The sequence below is a fragment of the Mirounga leonina genome, unplaced genomic scaffold, assembly GCF_011800145.1.
Source record: "Mirounga leonina isolate KUSES-001 unplaced genomic scaffold, KU_Mleo_1.0 Mir_128, whole genome shotgun sequence".
NCBI classification, from domain to species: domain Eukaryota; kingdom Metazoa; phylum Chordata; class Mammalia; order Carnivora; family Phocidae; genus Mirounga; species Mirounga leonina.
Window position 1 is genome coordinate 238,094 of NW_023270320.1, and position 13,117 is coordinate 251,210.

General features: G+C 39.9%; 1 protein-coding gene across 1 annotated transcript in view; it reads right to left on the bottom strand.

Annotated features, from left to right (window-relative positions):
- Window positions 1-13,117, bottom strand: part of PSD3 (pleckstrin and Sec7 domain containing 3) — a 522,661-nt gene that overhangs the window by 45,684 nt on the left and 463,860 nt on the right. Inside the window, exon 15 of the mRNA XM_035003894.1 lies at window positions 12,038-12,182. Within this exon, the coding sequence (XP_034859785.1) occupies window positions 12,038-12,182 (145 nt within the window). The remainder of the gene's footprint in view (window positions 1-12,037; window positions 12,183-13,117) is intronic.

Here is a 13,117-nt window from a genome sequence, read left to right on the forward strand (position 1 = left end):
CTGTCTCACATTGAGGTCTTTCAACCATTTGGAGTCTATTTTTGTGTGTGGTGTAAGGAAATGGTCGTTTCATTCTTCTGCAGGTGGCTGTCCAATTTTCCCAACACCATTTGTTGAAGAGACTGTCTTTTTTCCATTGGACATTCTTTCCTGCTTTGTCAAAGATTAGTTGACGATAGAGTTGAGGGTCCATTTCTGGGCTCTCTATTCTGTTCCATTGATCTATGTGTCTGTTTTTGTGCCAGTACCATGCTGTCTTGATGATGACAGCTTTGTAATAGAGCTGGAAGTCCAAAATTGTGATGCCACCAACTTTGCTTTTCTTCTTCAACATTCCTCTGGCTATGCGGGGTCTTTTCTGGTTCCATACAAATTTTAGGATTATTTGTTCCATTTCTTTGAAAAAAGTGGATGGTATTTTGATAAGGATTGCATTGAATGTGTAGATTCCTCTAGGTAGCAATGACATCTTCACAATATTGGTTCTTCCAATCCATGAGCATGGAACATTTTTCCATTTCTTTGTGTCTTCCTCAATTTCTTTCATGAGTATTTTATAGTTTTCTGAGTACAGATCCTTTGCCTCTTTGGTTAGATGTATTCCTAGGTATCTTATGGTTTTGGGTGCAATTGTAAATGGGATTGACTCCTTAATCTCTCTTTCTTCTGTCTTGTTGTTGGTGTATAGGAATGCCACTGACTTCTGTGCATTGATTTTATATCCTGCCACTTGACTGAATTCCTGTATGAGTTCTAGCAGTTTTGGGGTGGAGTCTTTTGGGTTTTCCACATAAAGTATCATATCATCTGCAAAGAGTGAGAGTTTGACTACTTCTTTGCCAATTTGGATGCCTTTTATTTCGTTTTGTTGTCTGATTGCTGTGGCTAGGACTTCCAATACTATGTTGAATAGCAGTGGTGAGAGTGGACATCCCTGCCACGTTCCTGACCTTAGGGGGAAAGCTCTCAGTTTTCCCCATTGAGAATGATATTCTCTGTAGGTTTTTCATAGATGGCTTTTGTGATATTGAGGTATGTACCCTCTATGCCTATACTCTGAAGAGTTTTGATCAAGAAAGGATGCTGTACTTTGTCAATAGTTTTTCTGCATCTATTGAGAGGATCATATGGTTCTTGTTCTTTCTTTTGTTAATGTATTGTATCACGTTGATTGATTTGTGGATATTGAACTAACCTTGCAGTCCAGGGATAAATCCCACTTGGTCGTGGTGAATAATCCTTTTAATGTACTGCTGGATCCTATTCACTAGTATTTTGGTAAGTATATTTGCATCCACGTTCATCAAGGATATTGGTCTGTAATTCTCCTTTTGGATGGGGTCTTTGTCTGGTTTTGGGATCAAGGTAATGCTGGCCTTATAAAATAAGTTTGGAAGTTTTCCTTCCATTTCTATTTTTTGGAAGTTTCAGAAGAATAGGTATTAATTCTTCTTAAAATGTTTGGTAGAATTCCCCTGGGAAGCCATATGGCCCTGGGCTCTTGTTTGTTGGGAGATTTTTGATGACTGCTTCAATTTCCTTAGTGGTTATAGGTCTGTTCAGGTTTTCTGTTTCTTCCTGGTTCAGTTTTGGTAGTTGATACATCTCTAGGAATGCATCCATTTCTTCCAGGCTATCTAATTTGCTGGCATAGAGTTGCTCATAATATGTTCTTATAATTGTTTGTATTTCTTTGGTGTTGGTTGTGATCTCTCCTCTTTCATTCATGATTTTGTTGATTTGGGTCATTTCTCTTTTCTTTTTCATAAGTCTGGCCAGGGGTTTATCAATCTTGTTAATTCTTTCAAAGAACCAGCTCCTAGTTTTGTTAACCTGTTCTACTATTCTTTTGGTTTCTATTTCATTGATTTCTGCTCTGATCTTTATTATTTCTCTTCTCCTGCTGGTTTAGGCTTATTTGCTGTTTTTTCTCTAGCTCTTTAGGTGTAGGGTTAGGTTGTGTATTTGACACCTTTTTGTTTCTTGAGAAAGGCTTGTATTGTTATATACTTTCCTCTTAGGACTGCCTTTGCTGCATCCCAAAGATTTTGAACAGTTGTGTTTTCATTTTCATTGGTTTCCATGAATTTTTTTTAATTCTTCTTTAATTTCCTGGTTGACCCATTCATTCTTTAGTAGGATGCTCTTTAGGCTCCATGTATTTGAGTTTTTTCTGATTGTCCTCTTGTTATTGAGTTCTAGTTTCAAAGCATTGTGGTCTGAAAATAGGCAGGGAATGATCCCAATCTTTTGGTACAGGTTGAGACCTGATTTGTGACCTAGGATGTGATCTATTTTGGAGAATGTTCTATGGGGACTAGAGAAGAATGTGTATTCTGTCGCTTTGGGATGGAATGTTCTGAATATGTCTGTGAAGTCCATTTGGTCCAGTGTGTCATTTAAAGTCTTTATTTCCTTCTGATCTTTTGCTTAGACGATCTGCCCATTTCAGTGAGAGGGGTGTTAACGTCCCCCACTATTATTGTATTGTTGTCAATATGTTTCTTTGCTTTGTTCTTAATTGCCTTATATAATTGGCCGCTCCCATGTTAGGGGCATAGATATTTACAATTGTTAGATCTTCTTGTTGGAGTAGACCCTTTAAGTAGGATATGGTGTCCTTCCTCATCTCTTATTACAGTCTTTGGTTTAAAATCTAATTTGTCTGATGTTAAGGATTGCCACCCCAGCTTTCTTTTGGTGTCCATTAGCATGGTAAATGGTTTTCCACCCCCTCACTTTCAATCTGGGGGTGTCTTTGGTTCTAAAATGAGTCTCTTGCAGACAGTATATCGATGGGTCTTGTTTTTTTATCCAATCTGATAGCCTGTGTCTTTTGATTGGGGCATTTAGCCCATTTACATTCAGGGCAACTATTGAAAGATAGGAATTTAGTGCCATTGTATTGCCTGTAAGGTGACTGTTACTGTATATTGTCTGTGTTCCTTTCTGGTCTATGTTGCTTTTAGGCTCTCTCTTTGCTTAGAGGACCCCTTTCAATATTTCTTTTAGGGCTGGTTTCGTGTTTGCAAATTCTTTTAGTTTTTGTTTGTCCTGGAAGCTTTTTATCTCTTCTATTTTCAGTGACAGCCTCACTGGGTTAGTATTCTTGGCTGCATATTTTTCTCATTTAGTGCTCTGAATATATCCTGCCAGTCCTTTCTGGCCTGCCAGGTCTCTGTGGATAGGTCTGTTGCCAATGTAATGTTTCTACCATTGTAGGTTACAGATCTCTTGTCACGAGCTGCTTTCAGGATTTTCTCTTTGTCTCTGAGACTCGTAAGTTTTACTATTAGATGTCAGGGTGTTGACCTATTTTTATTGATTTTGAGAGGGATTCTCTGTGCCTCCTGGATTTTGATGCCTGTTTCCTTCCCCAAATTAGGGAAGTTCTCTGCTATAATTTGCTCCAATATACCTTCTGGCCCTCTCTCTTTCTTCTTCTTCTGGGATCCCAATTATTCTAATGTTGTTTCGTCTTATGGTATAGCTTATCTCTCGAATTCTGCCCTTGTGATCCAGTAGTTATTTATCTCTCTTTTTCTCAGCTTTATTTTCCATCATTTGGTCTTCTATATCACTGATTCTCTCTTCTGCCTCATTTATCCTAGCAGTTAGCACCCCCATTTTTTATTGCACCTCATTAATAGCCTTTTTGATTTCAATTTGGTTAGATTTTAGTTCTTTTTTTTTCTCCAGAAAGAGTTTCTCTAATATCTTCCATGCTTTTTTCAAGCCCAGCTAGTACCTTTAAAGTGGTGATTCTGAACTCTAGATTCTACACCGTACTAATGTCTGTATTGAGTAGGTCCCTGGCAGTTGGTACTACCTCTTGTTCTATTTGTTGAGGTGATTTTTTCCGTCTTGTCATTTTGTTTAGAGGAGAACAGATTAATGAGAGAACAAAATGCTAACAGGGTAACAACGTCCCCAGAAAATATACTGTAAACAAAACAGAAAAGACCTGAAGCCGGGGAAATGAAAGGGAAATAAAGAAAAAAGAAAAAGAAAAAAAAAGAAAAAGGAAAAGATAAAAACAAACAAATATATAATTTTTTTTAAAGATTTTATTTATTTATTTGAGAGAGAGAGAATGAGAGAAAGAGAGCATGAGAGGGGGGAGGGTCAGAGGGAGAAGCAGACTCCCTGCCCAGCAGGGAGCCCAATGTGGGACTCGATCCCGGGACTCCAGGATCATGACCTGAGCCGAAGGCAGTCGCTTAACCAACTGAGCCACCCAGGCGCCCAAAACAAACAAATATAGAACAAAACAAAAAAACCCAGAATATGATCAAATATGATCAGGCTGGTGCATAGATCAGTGCCACACACTAGATTTTGGGTGTATTTTGGTTTGTTAGAAGAAAGTGCCTCCCAAAATTTTAAAGAAAGAAAAACTTATGTATATACAAAAATAAGGGTTGATATGATGAAGGGATGGAATATGACTGTAAAGATGAAAATTATAAAAAATTTTATAAAAGGAATTGATAAGAAGTTGTTTGAAAAAAGAAAGAAGAGGATTTAAAAAAAAAAAAAGAAGAGAATGTGATCAGGCAGGAGAGTAGAACAAAGCCATACACTAGAGATTTAGGGTATATTTTGATCTGTTAGAAGAAACTGTATCTCAAAATTTTAAAGAGTGAACAACTTATATATATACGCCAAAAATAAGGGTAGCTACTATGAAGGGATAGAATATGACTCTAAAAATTAAAAATAAAAATGATTTTTAAAAAAGGGACTGATGGGGCGCCTGGGTGGCTCAGTTGGTTAAGCGACTGCCTTCGGCCCAGGTCATGATCCTGGAGTCCCTGGATCGAGTCCCGCATCAGGCTCCCTGCTCCAAGCAGGGAGCCTGCTTCTCCCTCTGACCCTCCCCCCTCTCATGTGCTCTCTCTCTCTCAAATAAATAAAATCTTAAAAAAAAAAAAAAGGGATTGATAAGATGTTGGTTGAAAAAGGGAAAAAGAAAAATTCAAAAAAAAAAAGTTAAAAAAAAAAAAACATTGAAAGACTAAAGAATCATGGTAAAAAAGCCATGGATTCTATGTGCAGTATTCCTCTAGCACTGGAGTTCTGCCGTTCTCATTGATCGGTAAACTTGGTCTTGGCTGGCAGTTCTTGCTGATCTTCTGGGGGAGGGGTCTGTTGCCATGGTTCCCAAATGTCTTTGCCGGAGGTGGAATTGCCCCATCCTTGCCAGGTCTAGGCTAAGTAATCTGCCCAGGTTTGCTCTCGGGAGCTTTTGTTTCCTGCAAGCTTTCCATACAGCTTTGGAGGATGAGAGTGAAAATGGCGGTCTCCCAATCGCCGCTCCAGAGGAGCCGAGAACTCGGGGCCCCACTCCTCAGTGAGCCCCCAGAGAAAAGCAATCAATCAGTCCCGTCTCCTCTGTCTCCGGCCGCACTCTGTGCTCACCCGGCCTGTGACTGAGTGTTTCTATCTCTGGCACCCGACTCGGTGTGGAGTCTCCAAACCCAGCAGATCCCTGCGGTGTGCTCCCACGCCACTCCTCCCCAGGGAGGAAGGGGAGTCTCCCTGGATCTGCTGCTTGTTATGTCCCTGCTGGAGGAGCAGTGGCCCGGCTGTGCTGCAGATCACAGTTTATGGCAACCCCAAGTTGAGAGCCCGCTCCTCTACTCCATCTCTGCAGCCGGCTTCCCTGCTCCAATACCCAGGAGCTCTGCCACACTCAGCCACCCCCGGTCTTTCTGTGACTCCAAGGGTCCTGAGACCACACTGTCCCATGAGGGTTCCACTCCCCGTTTAGCCACTGGAGTGACGTCCCTCAGAGGAGCTGACTTCTAAAAGTTCTGATTTTGTGCTCCTGGACTCTATCACTTGCCAGAAGTGGCCTAGGGAGGCCCCCTCCCCTGCCGTCTATCTTCCTGAATATCACCTCAGATTCACTTCTCCGCACGTCCTACCTTCCAGAAAGTGATCGCTTTTCTGTTCAGAGAGTTGTTGCTATTCTTTTCTTCGATCTCCTGTTGAGTTCGTAGGTATTCAGAATGGTTTGATCCCTATCCAGCTGAATTCCTGAGACCAGAAGAAACCCAGGTCTCCTACTCCTCCGCCATCTTGCTCCGCCCCAAAGAAGCATGAATTTTAAATGCGTAGGCGCTAATAAACCCCGCCTCTACATCCTTACACAGGACCCTTTTTCCACCCAACTTTCTTTTAAAAGCTCTCCCTAACCTTGCCTTGGGGAAGTCAGGCTGCGGAGCTCGCCAGTGCTCAAGCATAAGCACCAATAAAGCCTTGCCTGAAACTCCCATTTGGCCTCTTGTCAATTTCTATTGCTGAACTAGCCCAAGAGCCCAGTTCAGTTTCACACGTCTCCAAAGAAGTAGTGAAAGAGAGGGTAGGGATTGTAGGGAGTACAGTGCAGTCCCTTTAAGTATGATCTGCACTGCTTGCAGGCTGGACACCGGGTATGTCTTAAAACATTCATGTTCCCGGGCCCCTGACCTGGACCTCATTAACCTGGGGTGGGGATGCTGGGACATGTGCACTTTCAACAAGTCCCCAGATCATTCTTGTACACATTAAAGCCTGAAAATGACTACTTTGATGAGTAGAAAGGAAGGTCCTGAATAGATCCTGAAGAGGGCCAACCATGAAATCCTAAGTTTAGAGTACTGTACCAGAAGGAGAAATAAAACTTAAATTTTCAAACTAGTCTCTCTACCCCTAAAAGAAGAAGAAAAATGTGCCTTGGCAACACTACCATGAAAACAACTGAAGATGACTCCTACACAGCAGAGTTGTTCAGAAAGAACCACATTGCACTGACAATAATCAGTTTTAATAATGAAGGCTAATATGTTTTGGATAGAAGACAAGAATAAATTAAAGAAAAGCCTGCGAATGACAGGGTGATGATGAACAGTATGTCTTTAAAAGCACCAAACAATCTTTTAATTGAATGTTTAATTTTTTCCTAACACTACTAAGTTTTTTTCCAGTATGGTACTCACAGTGTTATACATGCATTTTGTAAACTAAAATTATCCAAGTGGTTCTGGCATTTAGGGGAGTCATAGCCAGGCTGTGCATGTGTGGAGAAAGGAAAGATGGCTGGGCTAATTCAGTAGTTCTCAATAGCAGCAGGTATCAGTGGGGTGGGTTTTGACCCCACAGGATATTTGGCAATGTCTGGCGACATTTTTGGTTGTCACAACTAGGGGGATGATACTGGTATCTGGTGGGTAGAGGCTGGTGATATTGCTAAACATCCTACAATTCAAGGACAACCCTCACAACAAAGAACTATCTAGGCTAAAATGGCAGTTGTGCCTAGGTTGGCAATGCCAGTGCTAAATGAAGAGGACTAGTCTTCAAGGTACTGGAAAACTTGTGGGTGCATCTAGACATGTATCCCAGGATTCACTGAAGGTACACTATGACTCCTCCAAAGATATCCCCACAGGAGTCTCTATTTGATGTGGAGGGTACTCCACATACTGCACAGGCTGTGTGTGGACTAACTCTTCTCTTCCTCTTTCTAAGCTATTCTTTATCACATGCTTCGTTTTACATATTTATTTCTAAATTGTCTTATTACTCTCAAAAGCAAAACATCGGGGTGCCTGGGTGGCTCAGTCATTAAGCATCTGCCTTTGGCTCAGGTCATGATCCCAGGGTCCTGGGATCGAGCCCTGCATCAGGCCCCCTGCTCTGCAAGAAGCCTGCTTCTCCCTCTCCTGCTCCCTCTGCTTGTGTTCCCTCTCTGGCTGTTTCTCTCTCTCTGTCAAATAAATAAAAATAAAATCTTTAAAAAAACAAACAAAAAAAACCCCAAACAAACAAACAAAGGCAAAACATCTTCATTTTTAAGTAAACAAATACAATGACCTGGGCAAAAAATACAGAGCTAGTGAAAGAACCTTAAAAACATTCTAGAACAATCTCCTCAATTTCCAGTTGGAAAACTGAGGCCCACAAAGGCTTGGTGATTTATTTGTGGAGGAGGAAAACATCTTATTTTTTTTTTTTTACAAGGTAATTAAATTCCTGTAAGGACTTGGTCATCTTGTCTTATGTGACAAAGGAGTATGCTTCTTTTTGGTTACTGCCTTATTTAAAATCCTAAGTCCATCATTTTGATCACATTACATAAGCAGGGTTTGGTTTTTTTTTTTTGTATCTTTGTGGATTTATGTTCAAAGTGAGGAAAAATATTAAAAATTTTATGCATCCTATTTTTAGTTCCAGTGTAAGACGTTTGTTTAAAATAAGAGATTTTGCCTTGAAAAAGGTGCTTGCTTGCCTGGTCTCATGGTAAAAAAATAAACAAATAGAGAGACACATTCATTTTCATGTGCCAGTGACTTACTAAAATATAGCCTATAAATAAATAGAACAGAAGTACATTTCTTTTTTTTTAAAAAGATTTTTATATATTTGACAGAGAGAGACAGTGAGAGAGGGAACACAAGCAGGGGGAGTGGGAGAGGGAGAAGCAGGCTTCCCACTGAGCAGGGAGCCTGATGTGGGGCTCGATCCCAGGACCCTGGGATCATGACCCGAGCCGAAGGCAGACGCTTAACGACTGAGCCACCCAGGCGCCCCCAGAAGTACATTTTTAAAGTAGAAAATAAATAGAAATGTAGATCCATAGTAAGGAAAGAACAAGTTAAAGCTTGTAAGTTGCTCTATCCTTTCAAACTTCAACTCACCTTTCTCCTGGATCTTTCATAAGAATGATTGTGAGAAAGACCAATCTATTGAAAAATAAGTACTGGAAAATCCCTCATGAAATTAACAGAACAAAACCCAACTTCTGAAGGTATTTGTTGCCTCTAGTTAGTTGTTCAGTTGTTTTCTCTTCTCGTACCTTATATAATGTGGTTTACTGTTTATTTCAAGTACCCAAAATTAAAGTGGGGGAATGCATTTGCTTTAAGAGGTCACAGTTCAGGTGGGTAGATGGAGAATTCTAACATGCTTTCTAGTCATCAATAAGATGACCTGTTCTCTTAGAATATTTGTTATCCTTGAAAATTAAATGCCATTCTGCTTTGTAAAGTGAGCTAGCCCAGTCCTTTCTATTCTTAACAGGTTTTTTTTTTTTTTTTTGTAGTCTATGAACTACATAGTAATAGTAATGCTTACATGGGGAGTATCCAATTACAAATTAACAAAACCAAAAGAATCTTTCATTAAACCATGTCTCTTCTCTTCTTTTTTTTTTTTTTTAAAGATTCTATTTATTTATTTGAGAGAGAGAGAATGAGAGAGAGCACATGAGACGGGTTAGGGTCAGAGGGAGAAGCAGACTCCCTGCCGAGCAGGGAGCCCGATGCGGGACTCGATCCAGGGACTCCAGGATCATGACCTGAGCTGAAGGCAGTCGCTTAACCAACTGAGCCACCCAGGCAACCATGTCTCTTCTCTTCTTACCACTAGTCTTTTTATCAGCTCATGGCAAGTCTTGTATGTATTCCCTTCCTCCACTTCCTTACTACTTTCCAATCCTTCCTCAAAGAAGACTAATGTGGCTTCTCTTCCCATCACTCCGCAAACTGCTCTCACCAAGGGACCCAATGACCTCCTACCACTTCATAGGAGATTTTTTTGTACTAATTTTATCTGATACTCTCTCCTCTTTCTCCCCTTTTCTGGCACAACATTCTCCCTGTTTTTCCTTAAGAACAGAAAAACTGTTTCTCAAGTGTCCATTTTGGTCTCCTGAGCACTGAGTATCACAACATTTGGAAGTAGAAAGAGGAAAAGGACCCAGGAAAGAACCCTAGGAAGAAGCAACAGGATGAAAACCAGATGGTGAGGTCACAAAAGCCAAGTCAGACAGCACAATCCCCAGCTGCCGAAGCCTAGATGACAGTCCTTATCCCTTTACTTCAGTGAGCCATTAGGAACACTCATTCCACACTTTCAAGATGTCTCAAATACTTCCATTTTATCCATCTCTTCTACAAATAACTTTGTTATTTTTCCTCTCATTATTTCCCTTGCCTTTATTTTTATCTTATTTGTTTTAAAGATTTATTTATTTATTTGGGAAAGAAAGAGAGAGAGAGAGAGAGAATAAGCAGGGGGAGTTGCAGGCAGAAGGAGAGGGAGAAGCGGGGCTCGATCCCAGGACCCTGGGACCATGACCTGAGCTGAAGGCAGATGTTTAACTGACTGAGCCACCCAGGCGCCCCTCCCATGCCTTTAAAATGAGGCTTTCTGCTTCTAGTATTTCCTCCTCTAATACTTTCTTCCTGTTGTAACATAAGTAATTTTTAAAGCACAAATTTGGTCACTTGCTTAAACTGTTATCCTAAGGATGCTGGGGAACCAGTGAAGCATCCAAAATCCTATACATGACATAAAAGACCTTTCATCATTTGGCCTTACTTCTACAGAGGAATGCATCTTGCCTTTTATATGTGATTCCACATCTCAGGGCTTTCTCTTCTGGGCCTTTTCGATCCTCTGCTGCATCATTTTCTCTTCCCACATCACATCTAACTGCTACTCATCCTTTAAGTTTCATAGTAGATACCAAACTTCCCCCTCCACCTACAAGCCAGGCTAAATGTCCCTTCTTGTATTCCCATAGCACTCTGGACGTATCGTTCCCATACTCTAACCAGACTGTATTATACTTACTTGCATGTTTTGTATCCAAAGAGTATCTGGGTTTCATTTGTCTTTCTGTCTCCAGAGCCTAAAATAGTCTCTCAAGTGTAACAGGCACATAGCACAGTGATAATCCATGATATCAGGTAGGTAGAGGAGTCAGTGATTATCAACACCTGGTTGATTAGAGCCAGATGAAACTATTTCTACTACTGCACCAATAAGAAATTCACATGGACATCAAAGTAGCTTCCAAAATCCTTAACTAGTCAATGGCAATAGGGGCAGTGCAGACAGGTTTAAAATGGGCAAAACGGGTCTGTTTACAGTGTCCTTAGAACAGAGTTTTAAGGAAGAGAGGGACATAAAATATGATCTTTAGAGAGATCGATCTAACAAGAGGAGAGCAGCTTAGGTGACTACATTTGGAATACCGTTCTACTGTACATTGTCTTGATTACCTAGGAAAACCCACATGGTCCTCCCTAAGAGGTAGGGAAGTCTATGCCCCACTGTACTGTGGATAGTGGATCCCTGGGAATATTCTTACATGCCCCCAGCATAAAATACAGCCTGAGATATGGGAAAAGTTCAATTAAATAAATAAATAAATAGCTAGCTAGCTTGTTTTCAAGCCAGGGTGTCTAACACTAGCCAGTCATTTTAAATATGAGCTGTTAGTACAAACAGAACGAAAAACCTAAGCCACCATTTGCAACAACATGGACAGACCTAAGAGGGTATAATGCTAAGTGAAATAAGTCATACAGAAAAAGACAAATACCATAAAATTCCACTCATATGTGGAATCTAAAGAACAAAACAAATGAATCAACAAATAAGGAAAAAGCAGAGACAGACCCATAAATAGAGAAAACAGACTAATAGTTCCCAGAGGGGAGGAGGGGTGGAGAATGGGCAAAATGGGTGAAGTAGAGAATAGGAGAAATAGGTTTCCAGGTATGGAATGAGTAAGTCATGGGGATGAAAAGTACAGCATAGGGCATATAGTCAATGGTATTGTAACAGTGTGCATGGGGACAGATGATACTACACTTGTGGTGAGCACAGCACAACTTAGAGATTTATTGAATCACTATGCTGTACAACTGAAACTAATGTAACACTCTGTGTCAACTATACTTCTATTAAAAAAAATAAAAACAAAGTAATCTAGTCCCATATGACTGAGTAGTAAACTACTATAAATTTTTGAAACGTATTCAAAGTATGTGTCCTACCAACCATGACTCAATTGTGTCAGCTTCCAATATGAAGTGTAAAACCCAGTACACTGCATTTTGCCCCATTTATACAATGGACCTTCCAAGGCAAGTTCTCATCCTTGCTGCCAAAATGTGGAGTATTATTCCAATCAAATGTTAGTAAGATTATTTTACAAAGTGCTTTTTCCCAAAGTCAAAGCACTATCAAAATGACATACCTGAGACAATTTTGTTGTAGTTGCAGGCAGAAGTGGACGACTAAACTTTTTCTGAGATCCAATGGCAGCTGGAAATGGTGGTGCAGAAAATACAGCTGCAACACAATTAATTTTGTTTATCCACCCTTGCATTTCCTCTGGACTCCTATGAGAAACAGATAAATTTACATCAGGGTATTTCTCTATCTTAAGTGCATCACACCTTGCCCATTTCTCATTACCAATTTAAAAAGGCAAATAAAATCATTTATTTATTTTTCTTGGTACAATTAATTCCTAACAAAATTTCACTGAGATTAACATTTTCAACAGCAATCACCATGGTAATAAGAGGCCCAGGAACCTATGATCATTATAGTATAAGGCTATGATTATCCTTCAAGGATACAGAAGGGGAAAAAAAGCAAAATCACTTGATAATAAATACTAAGTCCCTACTTTGATACTAGGCTCAGTCAAAAATTAATTAAAAAATTAACTCATCTCTTCCAATCACATAATTCAATTTTAAAATCCAACCGAGGGACAAATTGATAGAACTTAAAAGGAATGTAAAAAAGAGAACACCCACTAGGAAAGCAGCTTTAGTTTCTTGAAAAGTTAACTATAAATTTACCATATAACCCAGCAATTCTACTCCTAGGTATATACCCAAGAGAAATAAAAACATATAGGCACAAAAAGATGTGTATGTGAATGTTCATAGCATAAGAGTCCAAAAGGGGAAACAATCCAAATGTCTATCAACTAGTGAATGAATAAAAAAATGTAGCATACATCCATACAGTGGAATAGTACTCAGCAATAAAGGCATGAAGTGCAGATATGTTATTACATGGTGAACCCCCAAAACTTTACAGTAAGTGAAAAAAGCCAGTCATATATCGTTATATGATTCCATGTATATGAAAAGTCCAGTAAAGGCAATCCTATAGAGACAGAAAGGAGATTAGTGGTGTCTGAGGTTGGGGGTAAAACGGGGAGTGACTACAAAATGGTCATGGAGGATCTCTTTGGGGAGATAGAAGTGTTCCAAAACTGGACTGTGGTGAGGGCTGCACAATTCTGTAAATTTGCTAA